The sequence below is a fragment of the Microcaecilia unicolor genome, chromosome 14, assembly GCF_901765095.1.
Source record: "Microcaecilia unicolor chromosome 14, aMicUni1.1, whole genome shotgun sequence".
In the NCBI taxonomy this organism is placed as follows: Eukaryota; Metazoa; Chordata; class Amphibia; order Gymnophiona; family Siphonopidae; genus Microcaecilia; species Microcaecilia unicolor.
In genome coordinates, this window is record NC_044044.1 from 11,411,831 (window position 1) to 11,432,362 (window position 20,532).

The 20,532-nt window shown below is 42.9% G+C and overlaps 1 protein-coding gene across 2 annotated transcripts in view; it reads right to left on the reverse strand.

Annotated features, from left to right (window-relative positions):
- AGFG2 (ArfGAP with FG repeats 2) overlaps positions 1 to 20,532 on the reverse strand; it is a 103,786-nt gene that overhangs the window by 20,107 nt on the left and 63,147 nt on the right. For both annotated transcript variants that reach the window (XM_030187295.1, XM_030187294.1), the window contains 5 exons: positions 14,437 to 14,545; positions 14,038 to 14,102; positions 12,589 to 12,675; positions 12,166 to 12,291; positions 10,143 to 10,231 (listed from right to left, as the gene is read on the reverse strand). In XM_030187295.1, coding sequence (XP_030043155.1) covers positions 10,143 to 10,231; positions 12,166 to 12,291; positions 12,589 to 12,675; positions 14,038 to 14,102; positions 14,437 to 14,545 — 476 coding nt within the window. The remainder of the gene's footprint in view (positions 1 to 10,142; positions 10,232 to 12,165; positions 12,292 to 12,588; positions 12,676 to 14,037; positions 14,103 to 14,436; positions 14,546 to 20,532) is intronic.

Here is a 20,532-nt window from a genome sequence, read left to right on the forward strand (position 1 = left end):
TCAAACCCAGTATCCTGTTTCCAACAGTGGCCAATCCAGGTCACAAATACCTGGCAAGATCCCAGAAAAGCTCAATACATTTTATGATGCTTATCCCAGAAATAAGCAGTGGATTTTCCCAAGTCAATTTAATAATGATCTATGTACTTTTCCTTTAGGAAGCCGCCCAGACCCTTTTTAAACCCCGCTAAGCTAACCGCCTTTACCACATTCTCTGGAAAATGAATTCCAGAGTTTAATTACACATTGAATGAAGAAACATTTTCTCAGATTCATATTAAATTTACTACATTGTAGCTTCATCGCATGCCCCCTAGTCCTAGTATTTTTAGAAAGAGTAAACAAACGATTCACGTCTACCTGTTCTACTCCACTCATTATTTTATAGACCTCTATCATATCTCCTCTCAGCCATCTCTTCTCCAAGCTGAAGAGCCCTAGACACTTCAGCCTTTCCTCATAGGGAAGTCGTCCCATCCCCTTTATCATTTTCGTCACTCTTCTCTGTACCTTTTCAAATTCCACTATATCTTTTTTGAGATGCGGCGACCAGAATTGAACACAATATTCGAGATGTGGTCGCACCATGGACCGATACAAAGGTATATAACGTCCTCATTTTTGTTTTCCATTCCTTTCCTAATAATACCTAACATTCTATTTGCTTTCTTAGATGCCGCAGCGTTTCATCAACAATGACACCAAGATCCCTTTCTTGGTCCGTGACTCCTAATGTGGATCCTTGCATTACGTAGCTATAATTCGGGTTCCTCTTTCCCACATGCATCAGTTTGCACTTGCTCACATTAAACGTCATCATTTAGATGCCCAATCTCCCAGTCTCATAAGGTCCTCTTGTAATTTTTCACATTCCTCTCACGATTTAAAAACTTTGAATAACTTTGTATCATCAGCAAATTTAATTACCTCACTAGTTACTCCCATCTCTAAATCATTTATAAATATGTTAAAAAGCAGCAGTCCCAGCACAGACCCCTGGGGAACCCCACTATCTACCCTTCTCCATTGAGAATACTGACCAGTTAACCCTACTCTCTATTTTCTATCCTTTAACCAGTTTTTAATCCACAATAGGACACTACCTCCTATCCCATGACTCTCCAATTTCTTCTGGAGTCTTTCATAACGTACTTTGTCAAATGCCTTTTGAAAATCCAGTCACACTATCAACCGGCTCGCCTTTATCCACATGTTTGTTCACCCCTTCAAAGAAATGTAATACATTGGTGAGGCAAGATTGCTGAACTTTCATGCTGTTAGAGCCAAGGATTTGAAGATGCAGAAGGGGACCTCTCTGTTCTGTGTAATCAATGCTGGAAAAATCTGAAGCCGACATGGAGAACTGAAAGACTTTTGAGAGGAGAAAATCAGTTCTGATGAAGTCAGTATAGCATAGTGAGCATCACTGTGCTGGACTTTGCTTGAAACTGTAGGATTTTTAATACGAGAGGGATGAGTGAACAGGCATAGAGGAGAGGTCAAATCTAGTTCATGTCTAGTGCATCCCTTGCTAGATCATCTGGAGATGGATGTAAAACCACTAAGGTATAGCTTTGTGGTTTTTTTTGCTGCTGGTAATCAGGTCTATTTGAGAAGCACCCCAATTCTGAAAAAAGCATTCCAAATTATTTGAAGATATCGTGAACATATGAGGGGCTGAAGAATTCTGTTGAGCTTGTCAATGTGATTCTGAATGCCCAATAAAGACATAAGGAACCAGAACCCCCCATGTGTATTGAGGTACAACAGCTACTTGACTGCCTATCTGGATCATTACCAATTGATTGTGGAGCAGATGGGAAAACAAGAGCATAAAATATTGATCTCAATTCTTGAAGAATGATACATAGCATCCTTTTGATTTTCACCAGCCACTCTAAGTGAGCCAAGAAGTGAGGTGAGCTCCTTGACTAGTGTTGGAAGCACTTGTCAGGGCACACAAATGCCTTGCTGAAAAAAAAGGAGATAACTTTTGGCAGATGCATTACAAACATCCAACAGTTCAGCATTGTCTGAAGAGAGGTAGCAACTGAAGTTTGGAACTGAGAGATCAGAGTCACTGATTCCATTAGAACTTGATGTCCCACTGTTTTTTTTTTCATTTTGAGTAAAAAACAAAACAAAAAAAAAAAACTATTACAAAATGGGACCATATCAGTATTTAAACTATGCCTTCTTTAAATAACTCAAAACAAAAACAGAAGACAATATCCATGTTATGAAAAGACATCCAAAATTACACACTGTCAGATTATAAAGAACATTTAATATAAATAATAAAATATTGTGAGAAAAGGTGCTCAGTGAAAAGTGCCTAAATTCAATGCTTTGAACTGGTAATAGTTGACAACTCATTTTGAGTCATGCAAAGGAAACCACAAGCACTGCAGCCATGTGGCCTAACATCTGTAAGTAGGTACTGGCTGAGACCCATGGGGACTGCTAAATGTTTTCAACACAGCATATTAGCTTCTGGAATCTGTCTTGCAGAAGGAAAGTTGTGGTCTGATTCATATCCAGATGAATTCCTATGAATAAGAGTTTCTTTGTGGGTTAAGAGTCAAGTTTTCAAAACTGATCAGAGTATGGACTAAGACCAACTGTAAGTCATCTGTCTGGAGGTATTTAGATTGTCTCAGTGGAAATTAATATAGCTTCGAGATGATGAATTGTTTATATTTCATTTTATAAATATATTTTTTTTTGACTGGGGTGGGTTTAGGGGAGAAAGATAAAAAGTTCAGTTTCAGATGTTGATGAAACACTCTTTGTCAACCTAAGCCTTGTCTGGCATTCTCTAACAGAGCCCAGAACTTGTAAATAATCCTTGGACCAAGGAGCTCAAGAACAGAGAAGAGAACAAACCTGTGCCTGCAACTTCTGAATTCTGGCTGAAAGCAGGAAAACCTTGCCCATCCCGGTATGTAAATGCACCCCTAGATACTGGGATGGCTTCAGATGACTCTGACCAGATTGACTACTCAAGTCCAATGACTTAAGCACCTGCACAACTCTGGAAGTAACTCTCCAGACACACTCCTGGAACAACTTCGCCCAAATGAGCCAATCATCGAGATAAGGATGAACTAAGATGCCTTCCTTACAAAGGAATGCTGCCATTACTGTCATTACCACCATTACCTTGGAAAAGGTAAAAGGAGCAGTCACTAGACCAAAAGGGAGCGCACAGAACTCATAATGCCGCCCCAAAACAACGAAGCAAGGAATCTCTGATGAGCGTTTTGAATCAGAATGTGCAGATAGGCCTCTGTCAAATCCAGGGATGAGAAATTTTCCAGCTGACCCGCCAAGATGATCGAATGCAAGGTTTCTGTGCGGAAAGAGGACATTCGATAAGCCCAATTCATCCCTTTCACATCCAGTATGGGTCAGAAAGACCCCTCTTTCTTGGGGACCACAAAGTAATGGAATAATGACCCTGGCCTCTCTTCTCACTCGGGACCAGAACCACAACTTGCAGATTGACCAGCCTTCAAAGAGTATCCCAAGATGGCTCTCACTTTCCACCGGGCTGGACAGGGGAACTCCAGGAAGGCATCCAATAAGGGGCAGGCGAACTCTAGGGTGTCACAGAAGGCAAAAGTAGAGACTAATAGACGATTCACCACTGGAGACGTGAGTCCAACAGTCTTTATTATATCAGAGATAACGACCCGACACAGGCTGTGTTGGGTCGTTATCTCTGATATAATAAAGACTGTTGGACTCACGTCTCCAGTGGTGAATCGTCTATTAGTCTCTACTTTTGCCTTCTGGAACTCTAGGGTGTACCCCTCTTGAATGACCTCGAGAACTCACCTCTGATAGAAATCTTGCAACCTTGCACTCACCAAGCTCGGAGGCTGGATTCCTTCACCTTCACTGGGAAGCCCATCAAGGAGTGGATGATAGGAGATCAGTATCCCGGCCTCCTTGACAGCTTCCCCCACCCCCCACCAAAAGGACTGTGCCCTCTGAAAGTACAGACTACACTGAGGACCACTTCCTCTACTGGGCTTATGCCTATGGGCCTCTTGAAACCTACATCTCCCAGAGGAACTTCTGCCAATCTATCTAGGCTTGTCCTCTGGAAGACATGGAACCTTGGTCTCTGTTATCCAACTCCTCCCTAAGAAAGAGGTGGTCTCGAAAAGGAAGCTTGCTAAGCTTTGACTTAGAAGCTGCATCCACCGACTATCCCCTTAACCACAATGAACACCTGGTTGCCACACTGAGTGCCACAGACTTAGCCGAAGTACTGAGATCATAAAGGATAACTGCCAGGAAAGAGGAACCTATTTTAGGTTTGACAACCTCCTGATTCACAAGAGAGCAATCATCCGACTTCGAAATCTGCTCTGCCCAGAGAAAACAGGCCCTAGGAGCCAAACCTCCACAAACAGCTGCTTGCACCACAACATCCGCTACATCAAAACTCTGCTTCAAAAAAGCTTCCATTTAACAGTCCTGAGGATCCTTCAGTGCTGTGCCACCATCTACCAGAATGTAATTTTTCTTAGTCACTGTGGAGGCTACTGCATCTACCATAGAAGGATGCAAGGGCTCCCTATCCTGGTCTGCTATAAGCTGGAAAGGAGCATCTGGAGAGTTCCATTGGGTCTGTATTACATCCCGAATGTCCTGATGCATGGGGAAAGACCTGGAAGACTTGTTGATGCTCTTTAAAAGAGGATCCACCATCTGTGGAGCCTCCTTAGGGGCATCTTCAAATTTCAACACTGAAGAAACCTGAGATATGAGCTCCTGCAGCGCCTCCTGATGAAAAATATAGATTTCTGAGGAGTCCTCACCTGGTGGCAAGTCTTCCATTCAAGCATCGTCCCTGATAGCCTGCTCTGAGTTCAGATAGTTATTCTCTGCCCAGTCTTGATCCTCTTCTGACTGTGGAGAGTCACACTCCAAGAGATCATCCTCCGACCTCGTCACCCGTTGCCTTTTGAAAAGGGTAAGGGCCTCTTCCTGTAATGCCCTCGTGGCTGCATCATCTGACTACCAGCTTTACACAGACAGAAGGCCCTAAACGTAACCAGCACAAAATCTGGGAGAAAATCCACTCCCAAAGGATTAGGGAGCAAAGGGGCACCCTGCAAAGAACAGGACGAAGGCACAGGCTCTAATTGCGGCAGTTGTTCAGAGACTGACACGGCTTGCAAGATGGCTGTGGTCCCCGCCAAAACTGGAGCTACCGCCATTAACTGCTCCTCAGATCCCTCACACAAAGCCTAGTCCCCACAAGAAGAGCCCGGATGCTGCACAGTTTCTGGCACTGGGATCCCTACTCCTGCGGTATCCCAGCCAACAAAGTGACCCTCCAAATCAATACTCCTGCACTGACAGAGTGTAGCACTTGAGGTGCTGGAAACTCATCATGCCTTATGCAGTGCCCAAGAAGCCCAGGGAACCCAACCTGGAAAACAACCCCAAGACCTCGAGCTGATAAGCTACAAACAGGAGACCCAGTGGTGCTGCGAAGAGCAGATTACTTGTTGTTGTTTTTTATTAAACAATAAAAGTTACCAGAAAGGCTTATAGCCCTACAGGCAGACAGGCTTTCAAGGCTGCCTGTCTGCCACTAGGCAGAGGAGGAAAGCAGAGGCACCAAACACAAAGAAACCCCCAAAGGGGGAAGATTCAAGGAGGGGGAATAGGGGGGAGGGACCCGGCCACCTGGATGTGTCACTCCCAGGGTATCAGAAAACACCTGTCCAGCACCAGAAAGGAATATACAGAGGAATTTTCTTTTCTCCTCTTCTGATTTCTTTTTAAATATTAAATATTACCCCCCCCCCCCCCCCCAAGGAAAAAGAAAAAAACCACCACCACCAGGGAAAATCAAGCTAGGACTGCACAGGATTACCACTGCTACCATCTGCTGAGACTGAGAACAGACTGATTTTCAAAGGACTGTACAGCCCACTTATAGGATTACCTGAAACTCGGTAGTTCTCAGTCTCCATCTGCTGGAAGGAGTGTATAACCCATCTGTGCCAGTCTAGATGGATGCTATAGAAATTAAGGTTAATCTTGTGAACCTTGTCATGGAAGTACTTAGCAATAGTATGAGGAGAAAGTGAAAGGTGGGGGGGTGGGGGGGTGGAGTTTGAAGGCAGAGACACTTTCAGGAGAGAGTTTATTATGGCAAGAGATGGCGAGAGTTGGAGCCAAGAGAGTTTGTCAAGTGAATATAGTAGGCTTATTTGGCATGTGGAAGAGTAGACTGGAAGGAGGTCAGCAACAATTTGAAATGTATGGTCAGTATGGGCATGCAGTTTTAATCAAAGGAGCTCAGCAGAGTGGGCACAGGAACACAGCAGATTCTGGAGATTAACCAAAGATGGGGTCCATACACCTTAAAGAAGGGAGAATGGGAAGAGTGAAAGTGTATAGAGCAGAGGACAGAATTGTATTATAGGAAGACACAGACTTGAATAACATACCGGATGAGAAGAAAGGTGAAACAGTGGAGGAGAGAATGCAAGGGTCAATGGCCTGAAGACTCCTAAATATGTTGGTGGAGACTAGATGAGACTGAGAGGGAGGGTGATTAAGTGTGAAAGTTATCAAATGATGTCAGAGAGAAGGAAAAGAAATGGGGGGGGGGGGGGGGGGGATGGAATCAAGATGGTAGTGTTGGTCTGAGCACAGCATTGTGAGGCAGACTGCATTTCCTCTTCCTACGATGGCGCCAAAAAGATGGGGTAAAGCACCAGCTTATCCAGCTGCTTTTTCAACCCAATGGCCACACAACCCCAAATTAACACCTTTGCCCAGAAGCTTCTTTCGAAATACAGTGGTTTATCTCCTGCTGTCACCATTGAGAGTGGAGATTCAGGCATATTGGGAGTGAGGATACCTTCGGCCCATGTACTCTTGTTCCCCAGGAAGGCTAGTGTCCTTTGAGTAGTAGCCTGAAGCCGGCCGTGTGCGCAGTGTCCACCGCGGACGATCTGCTTCGAGTTAAAGTGGTCCTACTGAGTTGGACATTAGCATTTAACTTTCAAAAAGGAGGCTATGATAAAATGAGAACGGTGAAAAAAAAAAAAAAAAACCTTACAGGAGCAGCTGCGAAGATCAAAAATTTACATCAGGCGTGGATGCTGCTCAAAAACACTACTGGATGACCAGGCCAAATATATTCTATGTATTAAAAAAGGAAGTAGGAAGACCAAATGACAGCCGGCATGGTTAAAAAGTGAGGTGAAGGAAGCTATTAGAGTTAAAAGAAAATCCTTCAGAAAATGGAAGAACCCGACTGAAAATAATAAGCAACAGAATAAGGAATGGCAAGTCAAATGCAAAGCGCTGATAAGGAAGGCAAAGAGGGACTTTAGAAAAAAAAAAAAAAAAAAATTGCACTGGAGGCAAAAACACATCGTAACAATCTTTTTAGGTATATTAAAAGCAGGAAGCAGGCAAAAGAATCAGTTGGACCGCTAGATGACCGAGGGGTAAAAGGGACACTCAGGGAAGACAAAGACATAGCAGAGAGATTAAATGCATTCTTTGCTTTAATCTTCACTGAAGATCAGGGAGAGATACTGGTGCCAGAAATGGTATTTCAAAGCTGATGAGTCAGAGAAACTGAATGAAATCCCTATAAACCTAGAGGATGTAATGGCATAATTTGACAAATTGAAGAGTAACAAATCGCCTGGACCAGAAGGTATTCATCCCAAAGTACTGATATAATTGAAAAATGATCTTGCAGAACTACTGTTAGTAATATGTAATTTATCTTTAAAAATCAAGCATGGAACTGGAAGATTGGAGGGTGGCCAATGGAACGCCGAGTCCAGAGGTGATCCAGGAAATTATAGACCGGTGAGCCCAACTTCTGTGCCGGGCAAAATGGTAGAGACTATTATAAAGAACAAAGGGGCCCTTTTACCAAGCTGTGGGGAAAAGGGGCCCTGCGCTGGCAGTGGAGGACTTTTTTTTCCATGCACCAGGGTCCTTTTTACCGCAGCGGGTAAAAAGACTCCAGGGCACACATGACCATGCGGTAACAGAACTCTTACCGCCATGCGACAGGGAGCCCTTACCGCCACCCACTGAAGTCCTATGGCTAGATTGGTATAGACATCCTTTAAGTCCAGAAAGCATAAGCCAATCTCCTTTCTGAATCATGGAAAGAAGGATGCCCAGGAAAACAATCCTGAACTTTTTTTTTATTTGGCCAGATATTTGTTCAGGGCCCTTAGGTCTAGGATGGGATTATAGCCCCCATCTTTTGTCAGCAGGAAGTACTTAGAATAAAATCCCTTCCTTCTTTCCTCTGGTGGAACAGGTTTGATCACATTGGCCTGCAAGAAGGAACAGAATTCTTCTGTAAGCAATTCCTGATGTTGAGAGCTAATTTTGATGCTCTCATTGGGCAATTTGGAGGAGTGCTTTCCAACTGAAGGCTGTAGCTGTCTAAGTTTCAGAACCCTCCAATCTGAGGTTGTAAGGGGCCACCTTGCTTGGAAAACATGCAGCTTCCCTCCTACCAGGCCATCCGGGATGGTTACTGGTACGGAGGCTATGCTGTCCTGGAGGGTAGAGGAGGCTTGAACAGGTTGGTACTTTCTCTCTTGTCACTTCAGCCCATGGCTGTAAGTACCTGTGAGAGAAGTACTACTGGAGGCACTGCAGTTGAAATTCATCTATAGAAAGGCTGCTGGTTCTTAAAGGTGGGCAATTCTTGCACAGTGATAGCCCTTCGTTTTTGTTACTGTACCCTTGGCCTCTTTGCCAAACATGTCATTTCCCATGCAAGATACATACATCAGGTGATCGTATAGGTTCTCACAGAGACTGGATGCATACAGGCACTCTGTTTTCTGTGTCCCAATTGTGGCTGCTTCTACACTTAAGAGTATTATATGACTAACAGATGGAGTGGGTAAGTAAAGTGGAAGCTGCACTGCTATGTTGCAGAGAACACAAGATACCGTGGGAAGGGATTCCATAAGCCAGATCTACTGGATCAAACAGTGGTGGTAATGCATCATTTGTAGTTGATGGGCTGAAATATTAAAACTGAGCACTGCAGTTTAAAATACTTTCCTTCTAATCACATCAAGGATCCTTTGATCTTAGACTAGTGGACACAGCCTAAGATTTGATGGTCTTGCATAGCTGTCTCTGTCACTACTGACTGGTGAGGAAGTTGTGATCACTCAGGTCCTGGTACAGAGAATACTTTTTATTTGAGGTTCAGGTATTTGGGCATAGCTTCCATGGAGACAGGTGTCTGCCAAATTTTGACTTCCTAATTCTGTTCATGGATTGCATAATAGAATCAAACCCCTTTTTGGGGCCTTAGAGCCTTAGATAAGGTCAGTGGGAGGGCTCTGGAGATCTTTTGTAGGGATCTGGGATAGTAGTAGTTTTCAGGTTCTCCTCAGAGGGGTGATACTGAAGTCTCTTCCTCCTGTGAGGTCAAGTGTGCGAGTTCAATGGCATGTGTGTATCCAAAGGATTCTTCGTGGCTCCCTGAATATCAGCCAGTTACCAGTTAACTTCCAGGTCTTGGCCTAAAGTGCAGCCATCTACTCCCCTCCCTCCCAACCCCCCTACCTTGAAGAATCCTGGTGGTACAGTAGGGTCCTAAGGGCAGGAGAGATGCTCACTTGACTGCTGCCAATGGCGGCTATTTCCCTAAAAAGGCTGTCGTGACCCGTAGAGGCAGCCTCACACCAGTCATTTTAAGGAGGCAGTTGCCATTAGCGGGAACCAAATGAGTATTTTGTCCTGCCCTTAGGACCCCCACTGCCTTTTTTTTTTTTTTTTTTTTGAGGAAGAGCAAATCAACAGGTGTTTGCCAACTAGAAAGACTAGACTGAGCTGGAAAGGGAGTGACATCTGCATTGCCAGAATCCATGCACATGGCTCAGGAACCTTCAAAGGTTTCATGGGCATAGGTGAGTGACTGCTCAACTGTGCCTCTATCTGGAGGACATCATCAGTAAATGTTCTTTACAACACTGACAACAGGAAAATGCCTGGAGTGATTTATGGGCTCTGGTCACTCCCAGGCGCTCTCCAGACTTTGCTGATGGCTCCTGCAAGACACTTGCTTCTTATCATGCTCTGAAGTTAAGAGGGCTAGTACTTACCATAAAAGGATTGGTGGAAACGCCCACTGCTTGCCCCAGGGGTCTCTGCGGCGGCTTATCTACTGGGAAACCACTGCTAAAGCTGGTACCTGATGGAAATAAAGGGGAAGAGAAACAGCACAGTGTGTTATAAAAAAAAAAAAGAAAAATAAAAGCATAACACTAGTGTTCTTACATATTTTGATGCAATTTTGATTCCTACTAATTGAGTAAAGATGGGCAATAGTGTATGAATGATTTGGATTTATTAATTTTAAATATTTTTAAAAATTGGGGCTCGTGACCTTGATTACTTCCTGTTTTTACAAACAAATTTGATCACTCGTTTTACTTTCATTTTTATATACACACCTTCATTTAAGTCATGTGCTATTGAATTGGTTTTAATATTAAAATTTTTTTTTTGCTTTTGTAATTGTGAAGCTCACACATCTCGGTACATTTAAGCCTGATTACTAACAGGGTAATCAGACCCTGATGCTTTGTACTACATACTATCTGGTCATCAAGCTGACTGGGTGAGGTGCTTATCCTTCCAAATCAGGTATGTTTGTTATGATCATTATTACAGATTGAAATAATTTTGTTTGTAGCTTCTGCAACTTGATCCTTGTTAAAGGGACTTATCTCCACTGGTATTATTAAAAAAGGAAAATCGATATGTAAGATACATATCACTATTTATGTCTGTTTAGATAAATTGTGCTTTTATAAGTTGATTTTATTGTATTAACAGTGACCCCTAACACAGCTCAGTGGACGATGAAATGTGAGAATAAATGATTTTACTCTCTTAAAGTGTGATCTGCTTTTTTCCTGCACGGTATCTGCAGATTACCTGTTCTCTCTTGTTTACCATTGTCTAATAATTTTTATGGACCTTTCCTCCAGGAGCTCGTCCAATCCTTTTTCAAATGTTACCTTGATCACATCCTCCAGCAACAGATTCCACAGCTTGATTACATGCTGTGTTTAAGAATAAATTTCTCTGATTTGTTTTGTTTTCCATCTGCTGGTCATCATTAGTTTCATGAAGTGTCCTCTTGTTTTTGTACTGTTTGACAGGTTAAAACAATCATTCCCTATTTAAATGCTGAACCTCATTCAATTTTAAAAACTACTCATTAGCCCTCTCAGTCATCTTTTCTCCAAGCTGAAAAGCCCTAAGCTGTGTTTCCCTCATGAAGATATACCATCCCATCTACCATTTTTGTTGCCCTTTCTGAACTTTTTCTAGTTATCCTTTTTGACATGCGGTAACCAGAACTGTATACAGTAATCAATGTGTGGACATACCAGGAACCTATATAGAACCATAATAGTATTCTCATTTTGTTCATTTCTTTTCAGATTAAAAAAAAAAAAAAAAAAAGATACACAGATTAATAGCTGTGGCATTACGGCCTGGGGGTGGGGGCAATGACTATCATGCATGCTATTTATACTGGAAGTAATGGCCCAAGATTCCCCCAATGATCACTCCAATAGAAATAAATCCATCCACCAGCTCCTAACCCCCCCATATATATATATGCAAATCCCATGCACCGCTTTACATTTCTCTAAAATATACCAGTCTCATCCACCAAGCACATATCTCCAACACTCATTCCATATAGCCTTGTCCATTAAATCTTTTCTCACTCACCACAGCACATATATTTATTTGTAGTATTTGTAACCCACATTTTCCCACCTATTTGCAGGCTCAATGTGGGGTACCAGTTCCGGAAAAGAGAAATACATAGTTAAGATAGAGGAGACAGAGTGGATTAGGTATTCAGGTAAAGGAAGATTTATATATATACACACATATACATATATATCCGACACCCACTCTAATCCTGCAGATGTAACATCTCACCCCCTTCCAAGCACACATCTAAGACCTGTCCCCACCCCTTCAAGCATATGCCCCCAATGCTTGTTTTTCCACACTATTATGAAAATATGCTCTTGCTTGATTTTCTTAGCTGTTTAAACACTGTGTGCTGCCTTGCTTCCTCCTGCAGTGACTCCTCACCATTATGCTGCTGGCTGAAGGCAGACTGCTGAGCAAAGACCTGTTGTGGCTGCTGCTGCAAAGTATGGTGAAAACCTCCGGTGACTGCAGCAAAACCTGGCACATTGCTCGTTCCATAGCTGAAACCTGGAGGGAGGGGAGGTAGAGCTGAGCACATATAGCACTGCACCCAACCCAGCACCTTCAGTCTTATTTTAAAATGCTATTTTCAAGCCACAATTTCAGCATTCCTGTTTACATGAACTTACAATGGGAACCTGAACATGCAAGGAATGTGTCTGTGCCAAGTGCCCACTGGAAGAGAACGGCTGGAATTCAGCAGATCAAAGCCAGCTTGCTCTTAAATGCAGTTTGGTTTTACATAAGAAGGGGGGGGGGGTTAAAAGATGGCTTCTCCAGGTTGCTGGTGCCCTTGGAACCCACCTGGTACAGTGCCATTGGTCTGAAAAGGGTTTGTGGAAGGTAGAGACTGTTGAGAGACTGTGGCAGCAGCAAACGGATTGGTAAATGCTGAGAAAAGGAGGGAGAGAGAGAGGAAAAAAACCTAAATTAGACTATATGATTTGTCCACTCTGAACATATCACAGATCTATGCAGGATTGCAGCCTGAGCAGAAAGCAGGTTTCTGATCGTAAATAAGCCTCACTTATATGAACTCCCAACCTTATAGGATTAATGACAGTGTGCTTGACTTTCTCTCTCATTACACTTACTGGAAGTGACACCAGCCAGCTTATTTTCGAAGGAGATCGCCGGCCATCTTCTGACACAAATTGGGAGATGGTCAGCGATATCTCGATCCCGGCCAAATCGGTATAATCAAAAGCCGATTTTGGCTGGCGCCAACTACTTTGCGTCACGGAGCCGGCCAAACTTCAAGGGGGCGTGTTGGTAGGGTAGTGAAGGCGGGACAGGGGCGTGCTCATGAGATGGCTGGCTTCGCCCGATAATGGAAAAAAGAAAGCCGGCCCTGACGAGCATTTCGCCGGCTTCACTTTGTCCCTTTTTTTTCAGGACCAGCCTTCAAAAAGGTGCCCCAAATGACCACCGGAGGGAAACAGGGATGACCTCCCCTTACTCCCACAGTGGTCACCAACCCCCTCCCACCCATAAAAATATATATATATATATATATATATTTTTTTTTGCCAGCTTTTATGCCAGCCTCAAATGTCATACCCAGCTCCCTGATAGCTGTATGCAGGTCCCTGGAGCAATATTTAGTGGGTGCAATGCACTTCAGGCAGGTGGACCCAGGCCCATCCCTCCCCTACCTGTTACACTTGTGGTGGTAAATGTTAAGCCCTCCAAAACCCACTGTACCCACATGTAGGTGCCCCCCTTCATCCCTAAGGGCTATGGTAGTGGTGTACAGTTGCGGGGAGTGGGTGTTGGAGGGGGGGGGGGATTTGGGGGCTCAGCACCCAAGGTAAGGGAGATATTTTTGAAGTCCACTGCAGTGCCCCCTCAGGTGCCCTGGCATGTCAAGGGGACCAGTGCACTACAAATGCTGGCTCCTCCCACAACCAAATGCCTTGGATTTGGCCGGGTTTGAGATCGCCGGCATTAGTTTCCATTATCTGCGAAAACCGATGCCGGCCATCTCAAACCCGGCCATCTCTGACATTTGGCCGACCCCAACCGTATTATCGAAACGAAAGACGGCCGGCCATCTTTTTCGATAATACGGTTCGGGACTGCTCTTTGTGGCGCCGGCCATGTAGATGGCTGCTGCCGTTCGATTATGCCCCTCCAGGTCACCACATCACTCATTTACTAAGCAGTTTGATATTAATCCTATTATATTGATTTCCCAATGATAGTAACTTGCTTATTGAGACTTTCAATAGTTCTCTTTTAAGAAGACAATACCTCCATAGGACGTTCCTGTGCTAGCAGCAGGCAAACTTGTCACCTGACCCACTGTCCCAAAGACACTGTTGAAAAAGAAGGGGGTATATTAATCTGCTGTCCAGACAGAATATACATTGAAAAAAATATACCCCCCTTGAAGGTCAATGGAAGGGAAGATGCTGGACTTTATTTACTAATTGTTTTCTAAAGTCCATCCTTTTAACAATGATCAAACAGGTGGGTTTGCAATACTGTGGTAAAAAAAGAATACAAGGCCGTGTGACTTCCTGTTTTACAGTAAATGGGAGAAAAATGAAGCTCACATAAACCTATTCTCATCTCAGAGTTAAAGGTGGAGAGAACAGGAGGTCCGTGGAGTCCCTCCTGTTTCTGTATTACAACAAAGCAGTACAGTACCTGCTGTTCCCTGGGCTGAAGACACTGCCAAAGTCTGATATGCCACTAGGGTAGCTGCCTGGATCTTTGCTAGTAGTATTACTGAAGCCAGTTGTCACCTGACTGCTGCCTGCAGAGAAAAAAAGAGAGAGGGAAAGCTCAAAAGCACAACCTGAGTTCTTTCTCAAGAGCTATGCTTGGCACACATTCCCTAAGATATACATGGAACAAAACTGGCGGCCAGATACAACTGTGAAAGTTGAGCAAGGGCTGCTCCTGGGGGCATTTATTTAAACATATTTATCCCACTTATCTAGTTATCCTACACATTTAACAGGAGAATAGTAACATGCGATGCACCCAATCACCAGCAGCCATTTTCCTCCATTTCTAAGGCAGTTTGTCATTAGAAATCAGGGCCGCAGTTAGGAAGAGAAACCACCACCTGCTAGGTGAGGGAAAATAAATACACAAAACCAAACAGATAAAACATACGGTGTCAGAGATAGCACTACAGAGCAAGGAGGAAGCAGACAGAAGTCCACCAAACAGGCAAGGAAGCAGACCAGGTCTAGAACACATTGGCAGCAAATGAGATTCAAAGACATCACTGGACAGCAGCAAGAAAATAGACTATAATCCATCTAAAGTCTCAGCTTGTATAATAGACAGTAAACATCTCCAACTACTTAAATTCCAAATGCCTGCAGCAAACATTTTCCAGGATTTCTTTAGATCCTACTGATCCCTTTCTCCTTGGATTGCCAGATTTCTAACTGGTGGTCCATACTTTACTTTTTTTTTTTTTTAAGGAATTTAAATCATGCCATGGTATCAACCTTTTGGCAGCCAACAAACATCAGTGAAGCCTGCAACCATTCTCCAAGATTTAAGAGGAACACATACTTATGCTCACATACATAGTTTGAGCAGGCAGTTGTACCTTCAAAGAAAGCATTGTTGCTCACTTGAATCTGATGTTTTCCTTAGACAGCAGGATAAATCAGCCACACTAGTGGTTGATATCACCATACATCGCAGACAGAACAGTTCTCCCACAGCTCAGAATTTAGTGTAAAGGTTTCGAGCATGTATGGCTCTTCTCACGCACAGTAGTCTCCTCAGCTCCTGAGATGGGAACTTGAGATAGCTCAAGAATAAATGCAACTCTTGAAAAGGTGGGAAGAATTGCATGCCCGATCAGTTCTGCTGTGTACACAAAAAACATTACAGGTGAGCGACAATGCTGTTTCCGTCGACCAGCACAACAGTGGATGGTTCTTTTATTCATTTTCTTGACACACCTCTATTTATGTAGTATCCTATCAGCAACTAGAATATTAGAAAGGTGTGAGTTAAGATATAGGCGAACACCTGGCTAGCACAGTTCAAACATAACTGTCTTTTATTGTAAACTGAACCAAGCAATAATACAATGACGTGAGGACCACATAGATGCTTTACAAATAAATAGCATCTAATGAAGTAGACTTGAGAAGAGCTACAGTAGCTCTTATGTGATGAGACTTCACTTCAGAAATGAGAGGAGCACTACCTTGTTCATAATAGAAATAGATGCATGATGCCAGCCAATTTGTTAATGGCCTTTTCTCTACTGGAATGCCAGTTCTGTTGAGGTCAAAGGAGACAAACAGCTGAATACATTTTCTGATTGATTCTTTTCTTTAGAGGTAACAAGGAGAGTTGGATAGAAAGTAGGAAGTACTATTTCCTTGTTTATGTGGAAAGGCTTAAACCACTTTCATCAAAATCTTGGGTTGAGTTCAGAAAACTACTTTGTTATGATGAAAATGAATGTAAAGTTAACAGGTAACTAAAGTTTGAAGCTCATGTATTCTTCTAGCCGAGGCACTCACCAATTAGAAAGAGCACTTCTATAGGAGATACTTAACATAGAGTTAATTGGCTCATAAAGCACCTTCAAAAGGGATGTAAGGATGACGTTAAGGTCCCATATGAGATGAAGCTACCCCCTTATGAATCCAGAAATGAGTCACTGCTGATACTAGTTGTCCATCAACTTGAAGCATGAGACAATAGAGATGCTATAAATAGTTTAAGATAACTTGAGAAAGACCAAGAACCCATGGTAATCTGCTTTCACTGGCACAGAACATAAATCTGATCCCCTAGAGTAGAACAGGGTACATATTTTGAGAAAGCACTGTTTGCTACAAGGGGGTTTGAATTAAAAAGAAGGCTGCTTTGTTTAAGTAGGTATGGCCTGCTTTGACCAAGTTCTATCCTTTTGACACAGCTTAGCAAAAACAGGACATCATACTTGTTAAAACAAGAAGTCAGCTCTTTTACATTAATAATTACCTTTCCTTTATGATACACACAATCTCCTATATTTTATCTCCAACTAGCATCCGTCAATTTGGTCTGAATATCTTCAGGTAAGACTGAGGAATTTAACCACACAAGGCATCTCTCATTACTACGGCAGAAGCTGAGTCTGTAAGTTGCATTACAGACACTGTACCCCATTTATATAAGATCGATTACATGTTCATGTTCACCAGCCTCTGTTAAGATGCTGGCAAGCTGCTGCTCTGCTTGAGGTGATAGACTAGAGAAGAAAGTCAGCACCTTTTGGAAGATGATATGAATATACTGTAGCAGATGAAGTTCATGAGCAGCAGTGCTGGCTAAAAGCATCACCTTACCCAAATGATCCAAGAGGCACAGATCTTTACCAGGAGAGGTATTTTAGGAGTATTCCCTGCACTTTTTTTGCCTTTTCATAGAGACCTTGATTACTACAGAGGATAGAGAAAGAGTTTAATTTATTTATTGGGATTTATTTATTAAACGCCTTTATGAAGAGATTCACCCATGAAATCAAGTCCTGATTGGACCCTACGTTTAACAAATCTTTTAGACATTGATTATATATGACTATTTTATTGTATATCTTTATGTATTTTTATTCTGGTTTTTAAAGTTATGTGATTATTTGGTCTGGACTATGGTTATGTGTGTGTGTTATAAGCCACTCTGAACTTTGGAAACAGAAGGATATAAAAGTCAAATAAATAAAATAAAAATAAATTGAAAGAGGAATTAACCACTTTGATTTTGGAGGAGGTCATGGCAAGGGACCACCACCACCATGGTCTTAAGAACTTCTAGATACTTTAGGAGGCTAAAGGCATCAGAATGTGGTTCCATTTCTTGTCATATCGGAAATGGCACTTTTAAAACCATAAGCTGTACAAATTTAAATGCAGGAGATATCCTCATAAAGGGACTCAGTCTTTGCTGAGGGAGAAAAGTCAGATGGAGTTCTTGTGCAGTATTTCTCTGCCTCAAAAGAGGAATGAGGAGTAACAAAATTTAGATCTAGATGTTTCTGTAGTACCCCTGTGGAAATGTTAGAGCTTGAAGAAGATGAAGGTAGTGACTTTCCCAGTTCAGGTTCTGAATCTATAGTCAGAAGGGAGAGAGAAAATAAAATCTGGAGACAATGAAGTGTCTGTGTAAATGTAATACCAGTAGACTGGAAAGGTGTAGAACTAGTTTCCCTATAGTGAAAATTTGGCAGGTCTTTCAATACCACTTAAACTCACTGAACATCTTTTGCAGGAAACAGTGCAGTTTTTCTAGGAGAGGCATTGAAGGCAATAGAAAAAATTCATTGCCACTGTGATGAGAATCAATGTGGAAAATGACAGGTGTTCAGTAATGGATTGTTGCGCAGGAGGGTCCCATCAATCGGGTGAAGTTGATCAGGCTTGCACAGAGATTGAGATGCCAGTTTTCAGAGGGAGTGCGATAGACTCGATCTGCATTACAATTGCTCTTGCACCGACACTGAACCAGTACATTGCACTGGAGAAAAATGTTCATAGAATTAGAAACACTCTCAGGACTGATATGTCCTGTGCTTTGGAGGGGGTTATAAATGACCACCTCCTCTCAGGTCTGTACAAATCACTAGGAAGACAAATAGGCCTTGGGCCTGATAACCTCAGAAAAATGACTATTTTAAGAGATACCTGGAAGTGGTTTTTAGTGTGTGTCTGGACCTTTGGGTAAAACAGGGTGGTTGATGCGTTAGTCCACTTTAAAGTTAACAAAAACAAACAAAAAAAGAAGAAACCTTTTTATTGAACTAAGTTAACACAGAACCGTTTGAGCACAAGAAAAATATGATGATAATATAAGTGAAACATAAAATCTTTCCACTGAGAGTTTCAACAGGAAAGGCTGGTGTGGAGGGGTGAGAAACAGGGAAAGAGTAAGATAGGTAATCAGAACATGATAAAACAGTGTAATTTTATGTAGGTCAATACTCAGCCCGCAGCAGTCAGTATGGATGGTTTTTTTTTTTTAAGTGCTGGCCACTGCAGCACATACAACTAGGGCTGCAGTTCGATTAAAAATGTTTGATTATGATTAATTGCATAATTAAAAGTCTTTTATGTATTTATTTCCCACTGTAGCTCCATGTAACTCTGGGCATGTCATTTAACTCTCCATTGTCTCAGGTACAAAATAAGCACCTGTACATAATATGTAAACTGCTTTGATTGTAACCACAGAAAGGAGGTATGTCAAATCTCATCTCCCTTCTCTTCCCTAATGGACTGAATCTCCCGCCTACCCCCAGATCCAACATCTCTCCCATACTCTTCCTTCCTTTCCTCTTTCCCCAGATCCATTATCTCTCTCTCTCTTTCCTCCCTCCCTCTGCCCACCACTTCTTCCTCCCTCTCCTCCACCCCCATAAGCAGCAACACAACTGGGTGGTGAGCAGCACCAAGCTCTTCTTGTGGCTGCCTCAGCCATAGCATCCACTGGCAGTCCCTCCCATTCTGTTTGTGAGTCTGCAGTCCCCTCTCAATCTCTACCCCCCTCCCCCGTCTACCTTAAAGATGATCTTATGTTGGTCCCTGGCGCATATATGCTGCCTGTGGCCTGCTCCAAAGCTTTCCCCCTGGACTGTTCTGCCGCCTCTGACATCACTTCCTGTTTCTGCATGGGCGGGATTGTGTCAGAGGAAAAGCCTCGGACCAAGCAACAGGCAGCTTATGTACAATGCTACCACTGTCAGGGACCAAAAGAAGACCACCTTTAAGGTAAACTAGCGGGGGAGGGGGGTGATGTTGAATTGTGGGAAGCAGCCAGATCATGCCAAGGGTGGGACTGGGTGTGGAAGAGAGCAGAACACAGAAGATGCTGCAAGGTGATTAATTTTTAAAATGGCATTTAATAAGTAATGCACTAATTAAGGATTTAACTGCGATTAACTTGCAGCCCTTATACACTTGTGGAAGTGTACAGCAGTATTCTATAACCCAGTGTTTCCCGTCCAGTTCTGGAGTATCCCTTGTCAGTCAGGTTTTCAGGATATCCACAATGAATATGCATGAACTTTTGCATACACTGCCCTCCATTATATGCAAAGCTCTTTCATGAATATTCATTGTGGATATCCTGAAAACCTGACTGGCAAGGGGTATTCCAGGACCAGACTTGGGAAACCCCGCTATAAAACTCACACATACACCTGCCTCAGTTTGGAGGGAGCACAGGCGGTACACAGTCATGTCTCTCACTTATGTGCACTACTTACAGCAGTCTTCTCCAAGTTTGATCCTTGAGGGCTGCAAGCATACCAGGTTTTCAGGATATCCCTAATGAGATCTGCACACAGTGGATGTGATGGGCATGCAAATCTCTCTCATGCATATTTGTTAGGGATATCCTGAAAACCTGGCCCTGTTTTCAGCCCTCAAGGACTGAGCTTGGACAAGCCTGACAAAGAATTCTGCAAGTTGCGAACATAAGTGACACACAAAGTCATGGCCATTTAAGTCAGCTATAGGCCTGGTGTTAAGTGGGTGAACCTAAATGTATACATGTTTCTCCACATCTTATTTTTGTCTACACGCCTTCCCTACTCTTCTCTATGCACTACTGCGCCTTCTGGGGATACCAGTCCAAATCCTGGCCCTCCTATTCCTCTCCTTCTTTTCTTTTCTTTTCTCTTCTCTACCTCTCTCTCGTATACCCTGCATCTTCTTAAACTGAGATTTGGCTTTTCCCTGAAGACATTGTTTCAGTTGCTGTCCTCTTGTCACACAGATT